This window comes from Amblyraja radiata, chromosome 14 (genome assembly GCF_010909765.2).
Source record: "Amblyraja radiata isolate CabotCenter1 chromosome 14, sAmbRad1.1.pri, whole genome shotgun sequence".
Lineage (NCBI taxonomy): Eukaryota > Metazoa > Chordata > Chondrichthyes > Rajiformes > Rajidae > Amblyraja > Amblyraja radiata.
Window position 1 is genome coordinate 944,367 of NC_045969.1, and position 19,253 is coordinate 963,619.

Below are 19,253 nucleotides of genomic sequence, written 5' to 3' on the forward strand. Positions count from 1 at the left end.
AAACTCTCTTGCCTTGAACCATTATCCATCCCCTCTTGTAGTTCAAACATTCTTTTCTTCACTTCACCACTACCTGACCTTAAAGATCAGAGAATGCTGGAAGCACTCAGCAGGCCAAGCAGCATCACTAGGGAGAGAGACAGAGCTGACACATAGGTCAAGGACACTTCACTACAACTGGACAAGGAGAGAAGCATTAAGTGGCAGAGTGAGCTGACAGAGAGTCTGATTGGGAGCAGATCAAAGTGGTGAATGTAATAATTACTTTAATGCACTGCAGTTGGAGCAGTGGACGAGTTAAAACGTCTGAAACAAAAATTGAAGGCACGTTAATATCTATGATGCAGGTTACAAGTGGTTACCCAACATATTTAAATTTGGTATTTGGTAATAATATATATATAATGAAGCATTACATAGGATAGACAATAGGTGCAGGAGTAGGCCATTCGGCAGTCAGAACCATTTCCCCAGGATGGAAATGTCAAATATCAGAGGACATAACTAACGTGAGAGGGGCAAAGTTTAAAGGAGATGTGCGAGGCAAGATTTTTTTCCCCATACAGAGGGTGGCGGGTGCCTGGAACGGGCTGCCAGGGGGGGTGGTGGAGGCAGATACAATAGTGGCATTTAAGAGACGTGTATAGGCACATGGATGTGCAAGGAATGGAGGGATACGGATCACGTGCATGCAGATAAGTGTTGGTGTTGACATCATGTTTGGCACAGACACTGCGGGCCGAAGGGCCTGTTCCTGTGCTGTACCATTCTATGTTTTATGTTCTAGTCCCGTGAGATTCAACATACTCAGGTAGAAGATGTGGTGCTGTCCTTCAAACCCAGGTGAGGCTTTATTGGAGGTCAAAACGAGCCACTTCATGGGAACAACCCTTCAGCCCACCATGCCTGCCCAATCATCAAGCACCATTTGCAGCGTGGAAACAGGCCCTTCAGCCCAACTTGCCCGCACCGGCCAACATGTCCCAGCTACACTAGTCACAGAGTGATACAGTGTGGAAACAGGCCCTTCGGCCCAACTTGCCCGCACGGGCCAACATGTCCCAGCTACACTGGTCACAGAGTGATACAGTGTGGAAACAGGCCCTTCGGCCCAACCTGCCCGCACGGGCCAACATGTCCCAGCTACACTAGTCCCACCTGCCACATTTGGTCCATATCCCTCCAAACCTGTTCTATCCATCACTTTCTCTCAGACATCGTTGTTCTGAAGGCCACTGATGCTGCCTCAACTAAATGTTATTTCCCAGGGGTCTGCATTTTCTGTCATCATTTGGAAGATTCTCGGTGGGAGAAGGCATGGAAGGTCACGATCCAAAGTGTGTGCAATGGAACACTGACCAACGTAAACTAGGAGTGGTCTATCTTGCTCCGCTATAGGATCTTTGGGTGGGACTCGTGCACTCAAAGGCTGGATCCAATTGATTTTTGAAATGGCACAAAGATGGGAAATAGATCAAGGGATGAGAACATTAGAAATCAGAGCACAGCCATTCACAGGGTCCGGACATCTACACCACACAGAAGTGAAAAACTCTCAGCGTGCAGTCAGCTGGGAGATTAATTAGCAAGGTTCACCGGGACTGCAGAGACAAAGCAAGCAGATAACTAATCAGCAATAATCTCACCAACAGTGGCCGCATGGAAATTGATCTCAACTCTCCAAAGTAGACAAGAGTTTTTATTTTAATAGCCAGCTTTCTGAAGTGATTAGTTTCAAATCAGTTCAAAAGCATTTTTGCAATTTTATACTCCAGTCTTTTCAGAACAGCAGCATTTCCATATTGACATTTTCCCTCCCTTCGAAATAGAAAATCTGCCAAAAAGGCATTTCAGCATAAACATTCCCATTGGTTTGGATACGATGACTGGTTTATGTACGCCTTTATATCTGTAGATACCTCTGGAGCACCCTGTAGATGATTGCCTCACACAGTGGGTTATATCCCCAGTGGAACAGAACCCAGCAGGCAGGCAGGCAGACGCAACTCTGGCCACGGCAGCTGCAGGTTCTTCTAGGGTGCGGCCCCCAGCCCACGGAGCGGCCCCCAGCCCACGGCCCGGCCCCAGCCCACTGAGCGGCCCCCAGCCCACGGAGCGGCCCCCAGCCCACGGAGCGGCCCCCAGCCCACGGAGCGGCCCCCAGCCCACGGAGCGGCCCCCAGCCCAGAGCGGCCCCCAGCCCACGGAGCGGCCCCAGCCCACGGCCCGGCCCCAGCCCACGGCCCGGCCCCAGCCCACTGAGCGGCCCCCAGCCCACGGAGCGGCCCCCAGCCCATGGAGCAGCCCCCAGCCCACTGAGCGGCCCCCAGCCCACAGAGCGGCCCCCAGCCCACAGAGCAGCCCACAGAGCGGCCCCCAGCCCACAGAGCGGCCCCCAGCCCACGGAGCGGCCCCCAGCCCACGGAGCGGCCCCCAGCCCACGGAGCGGCCCCCAGCCCACGGAGCGGCCCCCAGCCCACGGAGCGGCCCCCAGCCCACGGAGCGGCCCCCAAGCCACGGAGCGGCCCCCAGCCCACGGAGCGGCCCCCAGCCCACGGAGCGGCCCCCAGCCCACGGAGCGGCCCCCAGCCCACGGAGCGGCCCCCAGCCCACGGAGCGGCCCCCAGCCCACGGAGCGGCCCCCAGCCCACAGAGCGGCCCACAGAGCGGCCCCCAGCCCACAGAGCGGCCCCCAGCCCACGGAGCGGCCCCCAGCCCACGGAGCGGCCCCCAGCCCAGAGCGGCCCCCAGCCCACTGAGCGGCCCCAGCCCACGGCCCGGCCCCAGCCCACTGAGCGGCCCCAGCCCACGGCCCGGCCCCAGCCCACTGAGCGGCCCCGAGCCCACGGAGCGGCCCCCAGCCCACGGAGCGGCCCCCAGCCCACGAAGCGGCCCCCAGCCCACGGAGCAGCGTCTACCACGACTTAGTTTAGTCTAGTTTAGAGAAACAGCGCAAAAACAGGCCCTGCTGCCCACCAAGTCCACACCGATCAGCGATCCCCGCACACTAACACTATCCTACACACACACACTAGGGACAATTTACACATACACCAAGCCAATTTACCTACAAACCTGTACGTCTTTGGAGTATGGGAGGAAATCGAAGATCTCGGAGAAAACCCACACAGTCACGGGGAGAGCGTGCAAACTCCGTACAGACAGCACTTGTATTCAGGATTGAAACTGGGTCCCTGGTGCTGCAAGGCAGCAACTCTACCGCTGCGCCTCCGTGCTGTGTGCACGGTGCCAGTACCACCCGCACCAACACCCCCTGGAGCTGCTGCACATCTGATTACTTTAACCAACACCATGTACCACCCTCACCCCCACCGGAGACTCTGCCTCCTGACGTGCCTTGCCTCTGGTGGCAATGCCCAGGAATGCCAGGGGCAGAGTCACCCATCAGAGGAATCCACCCTCTGACAGACAATCACACCAGTTATCATAAGGAAGGAGCTGCAGATGTTGGTTTACACCGTAGATACACACAAAATGCTGGAGTAACTCAGCGGGACAGGCTGCATCTCTGGAGAGAAGGAATAGGTGATATTTCAGGTTAAGACCCTACAACCTAAAACATCACCCATTCCTTCTCTCCAGAGATGCCACCTGTCCCGCTGAGTTCCTCCAGCATTTTGTGTCCAACACCAGTAAGGTGGTTGGTTCACCCAAGTTACTGACTGATGGTGCTGGTGTGGAGCTCAGTGCCAGACCCTGTGCTGCACTGTTCTAGGTTTTATCTCAGAGTAACGTCTCTGAACGCATATAGCATAGACCACAATCAGTGAGGGCAGGCAACAAAACGTACTCCACCATAATGCTCAACACCCAAGCCCTGCAACGATGTGTACTCAGCCCCCGTACACTCACCACTGCCGCGCGAAATTCTGTTTGAAATCCATTTGCAGGTTTGCAGATAACACCACCAAGATCACAAACAATGAGACAAAGTAGAGGAAGGAGATAGAAAACCCAGCAACACAGTGTCAAGATCTTTGCCAGCAAGACTAAGGAGTTAATTCCTGACTTCAGGGAAAGAGGCTCACTAGCGTCAGTCAGCATCAATGGTGAACTGGAGATGGGAGAGAGCTCCAAGCTCCGAGGTGTAAATATCACCAACAAGCTGCTTTGGACCAACAACCCTGGCGCTGCAGCCAAGAGAGCACACCAACGCCTCGACTTCCTCAGATGGCGGAGGAGGTTTGGCAACAACTCTCACCAACTCCTACAGATGCACCAGAGACAGCATCCTGACACTAGCTTTGGCAACAGCTGTGTCCAAGTGTTAATGATGTAGCCCAGTCCATCACACAAACCAGCTTCACCCACCCCCACCGCATCGACTCCATCACACGCCGGCAGCCTCCAGCACAGGGCAGTGATGTAGGGAACGCCACCATTTGCAGCTTCCATCACCTCACCAGGAAACTCGTGAAACCACCGTTGGGCCATGCCCAGAGAAACCTAGTCTGAGGAAGGGTCTCGACCCGGAACGTCACCCATTCCCTCTCCACAGATGCTGCCTGACTCGTTGAGTTACTCCAGCACTCTGTGAAACGTCACCCATTCCTTCTCTACACAGATGCTGCCTGTCCCACTGAGTTACTCCAGCACTCTGAGAAACGTCACCCATTCCTTCTTCACAGATGCTGCCTGACCCACTGAGTTACTCCAGCACTCTGTGAAACGTCACCCATTCCTTCTCTACACAGATGCTGCCTGTCCCGCTGAGTTACTCCAGCATTTTGTGTCCATCTTCGGTGTAAACCAGCATCTGCAGTTCCCTCCTACACACTAGTGAATGAGCAGGATCGCAGTGGCAAAGGCAAGCGGAGATAGAAACACTGCAACTTGCACAAACACTCATTCCATTTTTAGTTGTCCTTTGAGAGAGATTTTCCAAGATAAACACACATTATATGCATGCTACAAGTAGAACATATTTTAATTGACAAAGAGGGGAAAATCCACCAGTTCCTGTGAACGGAATGACTTAAGTGCTCTGTAAAGACAGACGGCCATGACCCTCTCACTTAATCCTCAGCCAGAACTGACTTCCAGACACATTGCACCAAAGCCCACAACTGTGCAGTGATTGACACTAATTCACCATCTTATAACAACCCCAGATCAGATTTCAAGATCATATTTAACAATTCAAACAAAATGCAGAGCGTGCCACATATGAAGCGTCTGTGTGTTGGCAGGCACTGAGTGCAGCTGTCCATTCCCACAGCCCAGACCCATTCACACCATCCTTCACACGCGGGCGGCCACAGAAGAGTTAACACCAACAAGATACTAAATATATTGCAGTGCATCTGGGCTGAGAGACCATTGCTGGCATCAGGCAGCTGCCAAAGAGCGGATGCTGCTGCCTGGAGCTGCCAGCACGCTCGCAGGCAGTCAGATTGACTCTGCAGAGATGTTCAGTGCTGAAGGTGCACTGGGTAACATGGGTTCAACACTGATTCAAACTCCCAGTGGCTGGCTTCAAGAAATCATGAAAGGTCACTTCTCTTTGCCCACAATTTGCGGACATAGTCCATGATTGAAGTTATCCATGCGATAGTCATACAGTACAGATGCAGGCCCTTCAGCCCAACTTATCCATGATGAACAAGATGCACCACATACTCTAGTCCCACCTGCCAGCTTTTGGTCACGCCTATCCTGTCCATGTACCTGTCCAAACGCATTTTAAATGCTGTTAAAGTACCTGCCTCAACTACCACCTCTGTCAAGAGAGAGTTGGAGTTAGCTTCTTGGGGCTAAAGGAGTCAAGGGATATGGGGGAAAAGCAGGAATGGGATATTGATTTTAGATGATCAGCCATGATCATATTGAATGGTGGTGCTGGCTTGAAGGGCCAAATGGCCTACTCCTGCACCTATATTTTTTCTAAGCTCGTTTCATATAGCCACCACCCTTTGTGTGGAAAAAGTTGCCTCTTAGATTCCTATTAAATCTTTCACCTGAAACATAAGCCCTCTGGTTCTTGACCAGAGGTGTCAAGACACTAAAGTATCTTGGTCAATGCTATATTTAGTGTACAGGTTGGCAATCTATGAAAAAGGCTCCTGCAAAAGTTGATTTTGGTGCAAAAACACAGGAAAAAAATAATCAGATATTAAGTATTTGACTCACACGCTGTGAAACTTTGATATCAGTTCCACGTTTCCATTCTTTCAGAATATTCCTGTCATTAAAACAATTGAATTTACTCTAAAATGAAAGATCTTATTTCAAGAGACTAGTATGGGCAATGAGAGGTGACAAGTGGAGATGCACAGTTGACTTTGGATCCCAGATGTCCACTGAAAGCTTCTCCTCGCCTCATGCTTGAACTGTTCTTTATGGACTGCAGTGGTACATCATGCAAGGTCCAGAATGGTGGACGTCAAACTGGGCCAGTCCTTGTCTTACTTCAGCTAGCAACTACAGTACTGCCAAGAACCTGAATGCAATGAACTCACTATCACTGTCCAATAATGTTAGCACAGCTATCATCTTCAAAGACCACAATTTGGTGATATGGTGGACAGTGAGGGTTGTCAAAGATCGAGACCAACTGGGAAAATGGTCCAGTCTGACTCGCTGGAGTTTAAAAAGTTGAAGGGGGACCTCATCGAAATTTACAGAATAATGAAAGGCACAGATAGAGTGGATGTCGTAAAGATGTTTCCACTGGTGGGAGAGTCTACAGTCAATAGGTGCAGGAGTAGGCCATTCAGCCCTTCGAGCCAGCACTGCCATTCAATGTGTTCATGGCTGATCATCCCTAATCAGCACCCCATTCCTGCCTTCTCCCCATATCCCTTGACTCCGCTATCTTTAAGAGCCCAATCTAGCTCTCTTGAAATTCTAGGACCAGAGGTCATAGCCTCAGAATTAAAGGGCGTTGTTTTAGAAAGGAGGTGAGGAGGAACCTCTTTAGTCAGAGGGTAGTTAATCTGTGGAACTCATTGCCACAGAGGTCTGTGGAAGCCACGTCAGTGGATATTTTTAAGGCAGAGATAGACACATTCTTGATTAGAACGGTTGTTAAGGGTTATGGGGAGAAGGAAGGAAAATGGGATTAGATGGTAGAGATAAGCTATGATTGAATGGCGGAGTAGACTCGATGGGCTGAATGGCCTAATTCTACTCCTATAGCTTGTGAACTTGTGACGGAATTTAACTCGGACAAGTGTGAGGTGATGCTTTTGAGAAGTTAAACCAGGGCAGGACCTCCAGTGAATAGCAGGGCCATGGGGAGTGTTGCTGAACAGAGGTCCTTGCGGTACAAGTGCATAATTACAACACAGGTAGACAGGATGATGAAGAAGGTGCAGGTGGTGCTTGTCCTCATCAGCTGAAGTGGCGGCGCTGTTGAACAGCTGCGGCTCGCCTGCAGTCCGTCTGTTTTTACTTTTTTGGGTTTTTTTTTTGTCTTGTTTTAGTTAAATTTTAGTTTATTAGGTTGTGTTATGTGTGGGGGGGGGGGTGAAACATGTTTTTTTGTCTCTTCCTTCGGGGGAATGCGACTTTTTCTTGTCGTATCCCCCTTCTCTGCCTCCGTCTGCGCTGAGGCCCAATGGCGGAGCTGGCGGTCTCCAACTGCGACCGACCTCGAGACTCCGGAGGCAGAGCCAGCCAGGACTAGGCTGGCCGACTTCGGGGCTGAGGCGGCGGCGGCCCGACTCGGAGTTGAGGCTGCGGGACTCGGAGCTGAGGCGGTGGCGGCCCGACTCGCTGAGGCGGCGTTCCAGCTTTCGGCAGCGGCCCGACTCGGAGCTGAGGCGGCGTTACGGCTTTCGGCAGTGGCCCGACCCGGAGCTGAGGCGGCGTTCCAGCTTTCGGCAGCGGCCCGACTCGGAGCTGAGGCGGCGTTCCAGCTTTCGGCAGCGGCCCGACCTGGAGCTGAGGCGGCGGCGACATCACTACGGAGGTCCGCTGGACTGGAGGGCGGCATCTTCGGCCTGGATCCGCCTCAGTGCAGAGGGAGTACAAGGAGGGAAGAGACAGAGACTAAGACTTTTGCCTCTATCACAGTGAGTAGGTGCTTGGTGAACTCACTGTGGTCGATGTTAATTTGTGTTTATTGTATGTTTTGTTATTTATTATTATTGTGTATGACTGCAGGAAACGAAATTTCGTTCAGTCCAAAAGGTCTGAATGACAATAAAAGAATCTAATAAGGTCAAATGTATGGTGCCAATGAGTATGATAATCCTCATGCCACAAATGTACATGTTTATTAGACGGCACCGGAACATTGTATGCAGTTCTGATCTCCATGTTACAGGAAAGATGCCATAATGCTGAAGCAGATGCAGAAAATACTCACAAAGATGTTGCCTGGATTGGACGGCTTGAGTTAAAGAGAGATTGGATAGGCTGGGACTGTTTTCCCTGGAGTGCAGGAGACTAAGAGATGACATGATAGAGATGTAGAAAGTTATGAGCAGACAGTCAATGTTCCAGGGTGTCTAAAACTAGAGGGCAAAGGTTGAAGATTAGAGGGAGGAGGTCTACAGGAGATCCAAGGTTCCAAGGATCCAAGGAGTGAGTGAGCGGCCTTGTGAGTGAAGTGCCCTGTGAGAAAAGTGTGAGTCTTTGGCTCGAGAGTCTTCGGAGAGGAGGCTGAGGAGAGGAGAGGAGACTACGCAAAACACTGCAGAGGGAGAGACGAAAGAAGGAAATGTCAGGCAAGCTGATTCAGTGCGATGCTTGCAGTATGTGGGAGGTCAAGGACACCGCTGGTGCCTCTGGCTGCTACAAATGCGAAAAGTGCATCCAGGTAGAGCTTCTGAAAGGCCGTGTTGGGGAACTGGAGAAGCAAGTGGATGACCTCCGGTTCGTCCGAGAAACTGAGTCGTTCCTCGACAAGTCCTACAGTACGATTGTTACACCTAAGGTACTGGAAGAGAGAAGGTGGGAGACAGTGAGAACGGGAGGGAAGCATGGAATGCCAACGTCCCCGGGTGTTGTACCTCTTGTGAACAGGTTCACCCACTTAGAAGCTGTCGGGACAGAAGAGGTGTTTACACTGGGCGGCGGACTGGCTTGTGATGCGAATAGGGCTGTTGAGCCAAAACCAAAAAGGCCTAAGGCAGGCAACGCCATTGTAGTCGGAGACTCCATTGTGAGAGGTACGGACAGGGGTTTCTGCGGCAACAGACGGGATGCGAGGATGGTGTGCTGCCTTCCTGGTGCCAGGATCCAGGATGTCACGGACAGAGTGCAGAAAATCCTCAAGGGCGAAGGTGAACATCCGGAAGTGGTAGTGCATGTCGGCACAAACGATGTCGGAAAGAAGGGGATGAATATTCTGCAGCGTGACTTTAGAGAGCTCGGAAAAATGCTGAAAAGCAGGACCTCCAGGGTTGTTATCTCCGGTTTGCTTCCAGTTCCTCGTGCTGGCGAGAGCAGGAACAGGGAGATACGGGACCTGAACGTGTGGCTGAGGAACTGGTGCATGGGGCAGGGATTTAGATTCTTAGATCACTGGGATCTGTTTTGGGGTAAGGGGGAACTGTACAAAAGGGACGGATTGCATCTTAACAGGTGTGGGACCAGCATTCTGGCAGGCAGGTTTGCCACTGCTACACAGGTGGTTTTAAACTGAATAAGGGGGGTGGGGTGTCGAATGGGCTAGTGGAGGATGGAGTTAAAGGGAAAGGGTTTCTTAAATGTGTGAGCGTAGAGACAGAGGGGTGTAAAATGAGGGTAGAAGCAATAGGTAGCAAGGTGAAAAGTAAAAGTGGCAGGCCGGAAAATCCAGGGCAAAAATCAAAAAGGGCCACTTTTCAACAAAATTGTATAAGGGGTAAGAGTGTTGTAAAAACAAGCCTGAAGGCTTTGTGTCTCAATGCAAGGAGCATTCGTAATAAGGTGGATGAGTTGAATGTGCAGATAGCTATTAATGACTATGATATAGTTGGGATCACGGAGACATGGCTCCAGGGTGACCAAGGCTGGGAGCTGAACATCCAGGGATATTCAATATTCAGGAGGGATAGAGAGAAAGGAAAAGGAGGTGGGGTAGCGTTGCTGATTAGAGAGGAGATTAACGCAATGGAAAGGAAGGACATTAGTTTGCAGGATGTGGAATCGGTATGGGTAGAGCTGCGAAACACTAAGGGGCAGAAAACGCTGGTGGGTGTTGTGTACAGGCCACCTAACAGTAGTAGTGAAGTTGGAGATGGTAACAAACAGGAAATTAGAAATGCGTGCGACAAAGGCAAAACCGTTATAATGGGTGACTTCAATCTACATATAGATTGGGTGAATCAAATTGGCAGGGGTGCTGAGGAAGAGGATTTTTTGGAATGTATGCGGGATAGTTATCTAAATCAACATGTAGAGGAACCAACGAGAGAGCAGGCTATTTTAGACTGGGTATTAAGTAATGAGGAAGGGTTAGTTAGCAGTCTTGTTGTACGTGCCCCCTTGGGCAAGAGTGACCATAATATGGTTGAGTTCTTCATTAGGATGGAGAGTGACATTGTTAATTCAGAAACAATGGTTCTGAACTTAAAGAAAGGTAACTTTGAGGGTATGAGACGTGAATTGGCCAAGATTGACTGGCAATTAATTCTAAAAGGGTTGACGGTGGATATGCAATGGAAGACATTTAAAGACTGCATGGATGAACTACAAAAACTGTTCATCCCAGTTTGGCAAAAGAATAAATCAGGGAAGGTAGTGCATCCGTGGATAACAAGGGAAATCAGGGATAGTATCAAAGCGAAGGATGATGCGTACAAATTAGCCAGAAAAAGCAGCATACCGGAGGACTGGGAGAAATTCAGAGACCAGCAGAGGAGGACAAAGGGCTTAATTAGGAAAGGAAAAATAGATTATGAAAGAAAACTGGCAGGGAACATAAAAACTGACTGCAAATGTTTTTATAGATATGTGAAAAGAAAGAGATTAGTTAAAACAAATGTAGGTCCCTTGCAGTCAGAAACAGGTGAGTTGATCATGGGGAACAAGGATATGGCGGACCAATTGAATAACTACTTTGGTTCCGTCTTCACTAAGGAAGACATAAATAATCTGCCGGAAATAGCAGGGGACCGCGGGTCAAAGGAGTTGGAGGAATTGAGTGAAATCCAGGTTAGCCGGGAAGTGGTGTTGGGTAAATTAAATGGATTAAAGGCCGATAAATCCCCAGGGCCAGATAGGCTGCATCCCAGAGTACTTAAGGAAGTAGCTCCAGAAATAGTGGATGCATTAGTAATAATCTTTCAAAACTCTTTAGATTCTGGAGTAGTTCCTGAGGATTGGCGGGTAGCAAACGTAACCCCACTTTTTAAGAAGGGAGGGAGAGAGAAAACGGGGAATTACAGACCAGTTAGTCTAACATCGGTAGTGGGGAAACTGCTAGAGTCAGTTATTAAAGATGGGATAGCAGTACATTTGGAAAGTGGTGAAATCATTGGACAAAGTCAGCATGGATTTACAAAAGGTAAATCATGTCTGACGAATCTTATAGAATTTTTCGAGGATGTAACTAGTAGCGTGGATAGGGGAGAACCAGTGGATGTGGTGTATCTGGACTTCCAGAAGGCTTTCGACAAGGTCCCACATAAGAGATTAGTATACAAACTTAAAGCACACGGCATTGGGGGTTCAGTATTGATGTGGATAGAGAACTGGCTGGCAAACAGGAAGCAAAGAGTAGGAGTAAACGGGTCCTTTTCACAATGGCAGGCAGTGACTAGTGGGGTACCGCAAGGCTCAGTGCTGGGACCCCAGCTATTTACAATATATATTAATGATCTGGATGAGGGAATTGAAGGCAACATCTCCAAGTTTGCGGATGACACTAAGCTGGGGGGCAGTGTTAGCTGTGAGGAGGATGCTAGGAGACTGCAAGGTGACTTGGATAGGCTGGGTGAGTGGGCAAATGTTTGGCAGATGCAGTATAATGTGGATAAATGTGAGGTTATCCATTTTGGGGGCAAAAACAGGAAAGCAGACTATTATCTAAATGGTGGCCGACTAGGAAAAGGGGAGATGCAGCGAGACCTGGGTGTCATGGTACACCAGTCATTGAAAGTGGGCATGCAGGTGCAGCAGGCAGTGAAGAAAGCGAATGGTATGTTAGCTTTCATAGCAAAAGGATTTGAGTATAGGAGCAGGGAGGTTCTACTGCAGTTGTACAGGGTCTTGGTGAGACCACACCTGGAGTATTGCGTACAGTTTTGGTCTCCAAATCTGAGGAAGGACATTATTGCCATAGAGGGAGTGCAGAGAAGGTTCACCAGACTGATTCCTGGGATGTCAGGACTGTCTTATGAAGAAAGACTGGATAGACTTGGTTTATACTCTCTAGAATTTAGGAGATTGAGAGGGGATCTTATAGAAACTTACAAAATTCTTAAGGGGTTGGACAGGCTAGATGCAGGAAGATTGCTCCCGATGTTGGGGAAGTCCAGGACAAGGGGTCACAGCTTAAGGATAAGGGGGAAATCCTTTAAAACCGAGATGAGAAGAACTTTTTTCACACAGAGAGTGGTGAATCTCTGGAACTCCCTGCCACAAAGGGTAGTCGAGGCTAGTTCATTGGCTATATTTAAGAGGGAGTTAGATGTGGCCCTTGTGGCTAAGGGGATCAGAGGGTATGGAGAGAAGGCAGGTACGGGATACTGAGTTGGATGATCAGCCATGATCATATTGAATGGCGGTGCAGGCTCGAAGGGCCGAATGGCCTACTCCTGCACCTAATTTCTATGTTTCTATGTTTCTACGGTTAATTCTTCACACAGAGTAGTCTGTATCTGAAGGAGGTGGTGGTGGAAGCAGGAACAGGAACAATATTTAAGAGGCATCTGGACAGATACTGAATGATACAGAGAGAGATGGAATTAATGCATTAGTGTGGATAACATGGTGGTCAGCATTGCCACAGTGGGCCGACGGGCCTGTTTCCTTGGTGGATAACTCTGACCAGACAAATTGCAATTGTTCGAAGTACAGAGTTCAGGCACCATCTTCTTCTTCTTGCGTATGGCGTGCACAGCCTAAAGTTGCCGGGCAACTTGTTCTATTTGATCTTATTGATTGTGCACACCAGGTTGATTGCATTCGTCGAAACAGGGCGGACCACGTGAAGGTTGCAATCTCCCACCCCAGTTCAGGCACCAAACTGATATCAGGACTGATGGGAAAAGTTGCCTCTCAGGCCAAGAGGAGCATGAGGTGGTCCTTTAAGGACCACGCACACCTCAGTTGTGGGTCTGCCTGACTGACAACTCCGCTCCTACCCTACACTTGTAAACCAGTACAACCATGCCTGCCTGCAGCGTGTGCGTGGGAGAAGAAAGCTTGGACATAGGCTCTGACTGGGGAAGGCAGACTCATTATAAAGAACAAGAGGCACTGATGAATCAATGGAGAAAGGAGAGGGTGAAATGGGAGGTTTGACCTATACTAGGCCAAGCTAACAGGAAAGCAAGAAAATAGGAAGAACAAGGCTGGAGGATAGGACGAGGTGGAGGCGGCTTGTGTCCATGGACATACGTGTTAAACCATGGCCGGTCTCTGCTTACATGGTTTACCTCTCCTCACAGTGGCTTGTTTGAGCAGGGCTGCTCATTTTGCTGACGGCAGCATTGACAAGGCCACAGAGAGTTAGGACAATACCACTGAATCCACTGGATTGTGATAAGCTGGGGTCAGCACAACTGACAAGCCTGTTGGCCGGAGTCCACGAGGAAGTGGCGACCATGCCCACTACCAGCACACACTGCCGATCATTCAATTAACCTGTTGATTTTGTCCCTCTTGCCAGCGAGCCAAAAACATGGTCATTAAAGGCTTTTCTTTAACCCACATATGCTCTATAACCTGAAAGAAAAATGTAGTAATGGGTGGCATAAAACCTACTTAATGTCTTAAGTGGTAATTACTTACCAGGAAACCTTTATGACTATCTCCTAAGAATTAAACCAGTATAATTTAATGTGGTGTGAAACCTTTTTTGCTGATATCTTCCAAATTATGAGGATTCTAATTCAACCATTCATCACCTCAAATTGGTTGTATCACAGGGACAGGGCCATAAGCAGCTGCTCCTTACTATCCCACTCTGTAATTCAAGGTGCCAAGTCCAGACACAACTCATATTTGAAAGGTTAAATCTATAATTGGGCGGCTGGGCATTCAGATGGTCGGAGTAAATCCTTCACAAGGTCACTGACAATCAGTGTTCAGTACTCCCAGCCTTCTGCTGCTCTTACAACAGCATGCAATCATTCAATTAAACGTAAGCTAAGCCGTCTATACACTCAGCTTCATAACCATTAACAGTTTATCCAAAAAGTCTATCTCCTTTTTGAAATTGTTATTGATCATTTGCAGTCTCAGTTTCACTTCCATTAACAGCTGGTCATCGAGAGTGGAGACAGGCCCTTCGGCCCAACTTGCCCGCACCAACCAACATGCTCCCATCTACGCTAGTCCCACCTGCCTGCGTTTGACCCGTATCCTTTTTCGGTTTGTGAATCTGTGGAATTCTCTCCCTCAGAAGGCAGTGGAGGCCGGTTCTCTGGATGCTTTCAAGAGAGAGTTAGATAGAGCTCTTAAAGATAGCGGAGTCAGTGGAAAATAACGCCCTTTAATTCTGAGGCTATGACCTCTGGTCCTAGACTTTCAAGAGAGAGCTAGATAGGGCTCTTAAAGATAGCGGAGTCAGGGGATTATGGGGAGACCGCAGGAACGGGTACTGATTCTGGATGATCAGCCGTGATCATATTGAATTGCGGTGCTGGCTCGAAGGGCCGAATGGCACCTATTTTCTATGTTCCTATGTGTGTGGGAAGGAACTGCAGATGCTGTTTTAAAACTGAAGATAGACACAAAATGCTGGAGTAACTCAGCGGGTCAGGCAGCATCTCTGAAGAGAAGGATTGGGTCACGTTTCAGGTCGAGACCCTTCTTCAGTCAGTCGAGGGATGTAGAATGTATATCGAATACATGAAAGACAGATATGCAAAAAGCAACCACGATCAAGGAAAGGTGGAGCCCACAATGGTCCATTGTTGGCTGTGGGGAAAGTGATAATGAGTGAAACTCAAACAGTGAAACTCAACTGGATGACAGTGAAACTAGTATCACGACTAGGGTGGGTGACGGGCAGAGAGGGGATGCAAGGGTTACGTTAGAGAGTTAAAGTTAGAGAAGTCTATGTTTGACAAATCAATATTCATTCTGCTGGATTGTAAGTTGCCGAAGCAACCCAGTGCTGTTCCTCCAATATGCGCTGGGTCTCACTCTGACAGTGGAGAAGGCCCAGGACAGAAAGGTCAGTGTGGGAATGGGAGTGGAAGTTAATGTGTTGAGCAGCCGGGAGATCAGGTTGGCCGAGGCAGATTGAGCCAACAGGCAGCGACTCACTCTTCCTTTCACTTCCCTCATGGGAAGTCCCTCGGTGAGGAGGGCGGGTTGCTGCCACTGGTTCAGGGGCTCGGAGGTGGGGATATCCCGTGGGCACGGAGGTGGTGGGGATACCCCGTGGGCACGGTGGTGGGGATACTCAGTGAGCAGAGGCGGGGATATCCCGTGGGCACGGTGGCGGGGATACTCAGTGGGCACAGAGGTGGGGATACTCAGTGAGCAGAGGTGGGGATACCCCGTGGGCACGGAGGTGGGTATACTCAGTGGGCAGAGGTGGGGATATCCCGTGGGCACGGAGGTGGTGGGGATACCCCGTGGGCACGGTAGTGGGGATACTCAGTGGGCAGAGGTGGGGATATCCCATGGGCACGGAGGTGGGGATACTCAGTGGGCAGAGGTGGGGATATCCCATGGGCACGGATACCCTCTGGGCCAGCGTTGGGCAGTGTGAGAGGTGGTGTGCCTCTTCACCACTTACCCAGGGCTGTGGCAATGTTATCAGTGCCATCCCCACAAAGTCAGTGGCGATACCAGCACATGCCTGGAGTTTATCTCTGTCCACCTGATAATCTATCCCATGACTACAGCTCGCCGTTTAATACCATCATCCCCTCCAAACTGGCTACCAAGCTCACTGGAACTGGGTCTCTGCGCATCCCTCTGCAATTGGATCCTCGACTTCCTCATCCACAGACCACAGTCTGTTCGAATTGGCAGCATTACTTTACCCTCAGTAACAATCAGCATGGGAGCACCTCAAGGCTACGTGCTCAGCCCCCTGCAATACTCACTCTATACTCATGACTGTGTAGCCGGACATAGTGCGAACTCCATCGTCAAGTTCGCCGACTACACCACTGTTGTGGGACGAATCACTGATGGTGATGAGTCAAAGTATAGAAGTGAGATGGACCGACTGACCATATAGTGCCAGCACAATAACCTGGCTCTCAATATCAGTAAAACCAAAGAACTGATTGTGGACTTTGGAAGAGGAAGGATGAGGACCCACAGTCCTGTTTATATCAACGGGACGATGGTGGAGAGAGTCAAAAACTTCTAATTCCTGGCCATGCATATTTCTGAAGATCTTTCCTGGACCCAGCACACTGAATTTGTAAAGAAGCCACATCAGTGCCTCTACTTTCTGAGAAGACTGCGGAGATCCGGTATGTCGAAGAGGATTCTCTTGAACTTCTACAGGTGCACAGTAGAGAGCATATTGACTGGTTGCATCGTGGCCTGATTCACAACTTGAACGTCCAGGAGCCGAAAAGACTGCAAAAAGTTGTGACCACTGCCCAGTCCATCACCGCTCTGACCTCCCCACCATCGCAGGGATTTATCGCAGTCACTGCCTCAAAAAGGCAGCCACCATCATCAAGGACCCACACCATCCTGGCCACACACTCATTTCACCACAGCCATCAGGCTATTAAACACTACAACCTCATATAAGCTTTGAACTACAATAGAGTATTATTATTGCACTGTTATTGTTTGTTTTTTGAGTCTGTGTGCATATGTAAGTATGTGTAGATATACACACTGATCTTTTTTATCTCTCTCTGGTTTACCATATTATTTATTATGATTACATATTCTGTTGTGCTTTCATTGTTCTATCTGGGACATAAGACAATAAAACACTCTTGACTTGACAGGGCTGGAAATATTGTGTCAGGGGTCTGACGTCAGGCTTGCCAGCAATGCTGGTCTCACACGACCACGTATAGCCAGCGACTGACCGCTGCCTGGTCCACTTGCCCTTCCATTGACCTTGCAGGGGCAGCACGAGTAGAACATCTGCAATGGCCTGAGTCAGGGATACAGGGCCAGTGCTGCCCAGCCGACTGTGAACATTGTACTGGGTCCCCGCTCATCATTTTTCCCGATCGAACAGATATGGTCCTGGTGCTGGATTTCATTGCCAGTGGCTACTGACGGAGGATTTCCATCGCAATAACTAGCAGCTGCTATTAACAGGGCAGCACCAAGTTGGTGAATCACCAGCTATAATTAGAATGAGTGTAGAGATGCTGGCAGGAGTTTGTGTGTGCTTCAGTACAGTTCCACACACCTCTGTGTGGACAGCTTCACTAAACACCGTAATTACCCCAATCGGAGAGTGGAGGAACGCAAATCCCCGTTCATGCAGCTCATGGAATGACACTTTGCAGTGCTATCCACACACACCGTCATCACCCCATACCCTCCCCATCTCCTCTCACCACTACCAAACCTCCTCCTGCCACCCAGCTAACCTTTCCCTAAAACACCACGCTCCAATAACCAGCTCGTTGTGTTTTCCATAAACACACTATGTTTCAAAAGGTCACCGTGCTGTTGAACCTCTGATGTTTCACGTTAGACTGTGGCCTCCCTCTGCTGACCTTCAACCAACACAAACAAACAGTTCATATCAATATCCCTGTGCATAACATGGCTGCAATCAATAGGAGGCCATTTGTCCCAGCAATGTCACACTAGATCTGTAAAAGACTAAAGGACATAGCTTTAAGGTGAGAAGGACAAAGTTTAAAGGAGATATGTGGGGGAAGATTTTTTATTTTATTTTTATGCAGAGAATGGTGGGTGCTTAGAACACACTGCTAGGGGTGGTGGTGGAGACAGATACGACAGTGGTGTTTAAGGGGCTTTTAGACAGACACATGCATATACAGGGATGTGGGTCCCGTGCAGGAAGATTAGTTTAACATGGACATTGTTGACCCAGAGGCATGTTCCGTGCTTTACTGTTCTGTGTTCTATCCACCACCCTATCCAAATATTTAAAGTCCTAATCATTCACCGCAGGTTGTTGCTCACCTCTCTCCTCCCACCCCCATCGTTCCCCTAGCTCCACTCTTCACCTTCCTTACCATCTATTGCCACCAACAGCCCCCTACCTCCATGGCCCCCTAGCACCCCCCACCCATGGGTGCCCCAGCACTCCCTCCCCTCACACATGTCCCAGGTGTCACCCCCCACCCATGGGAGCCACAGTAGCCCCAGGCACCGGCACCTCCCTCAACCCCACCCGCAGGACATCCTCTCCCCATGGGTGCCACGGGTCTCTCCCCTGCCCCCGCCCACCCTCCCTGAAGCATGGGTGCTATGGGTGCCCAATATGCTCCCTTCCCCCTTCCCCTCCCCAATGAGTGTCCCACCAGCCATCAGCAGCACAGGGTGCTCCAGGTCCCAACCTTCACCACCCATGGGTGCCATTCACCCCACCTGCCATCTCCACCCCTGGGTGCCGCGTTCCCCACCCATGGGTGCTGCCGGCGCCCGTCCTCATCCTCATGCCGTCCCGCCCCCCCCAGGTTGCCCGGGAGCGAGTGAAGGGCGCCTCTGCCCCGGCCGCGAGTCCCGGGGACGGGGAGGCTGGGCCTGGCGTCCCCGGGGTGGAGCGGGAGCGGGCCCGGGGCAGCGCGGCCTACCTACCTCCTCTGCAGCTCCCCCTTGTACTGCTCCAGGTAGGGGTCGGTCCGCAGCAGCGCGTTCACGTGACACTCGGCCGGCAGCCGCTCCGCCATCTTGTCCCGGCACGGCCCGGGGGCGGGGTTACACGGGGGCGGAGCTACACGGGGGCGGGGTTACACGGGGGCGGAGCTACACGGGGGCGGGGTTACACGGGGCGGGGTTACACGGGGGCGGGGTTACACGGGGGCGGGGTTACACGGGGGCGGGGTTACACGTGAACGGGGCCATGTAGCTCCCTACTGGGGGCGGGGTTACACGGGGCGGGGTTACGATGGGGCGGGGCTATATGGGGGCGGGGTTACATGGGGGCGGGGCTATGCGGGGGCGGAGGGTTGGGGTGCGAAGTGAGGGGGGGAGGGCTGGGGGTGAGGGGGGAG

The 19,253-nt window shown here is 50.6% G+C and overlaps 2 protein-coding genes across 7 annotated transcripts in view; one reads left to right on the plus strand and one right to left on the minus strand.

Moving 5' to 3' along the window:
- Nucleotides 1–18,956, minus strand: part of LOC116980864 (heat shock transcription factor 2 binding protein) — a 161,267-nt gene extending 142,311 nt beyond the window's left edge. The window contains exon 1 of the mRNA XM_033033480.1: nucleotides 18,838–18,956. Coding sequence (XP_032889371.1) covers nucleotides 18,838–18,929 — 92 coding nt within the window. The 5' untranslated portion in view covers nucleotides 18,930–18,956. The remainder of the gene's footprint in view (nucleotides 1–18,837) is intronic.
- The window catches only part of cadm2 (cell adhesion molecule 2), a 1,169,873-nt gene that overhangs the window by 401,343 nt on the left and 749,277 nt on the right, over nucleotides 1–19,253 (plus strand). The gene's annotated exons all lie outside the window — the stretch shown is intronic.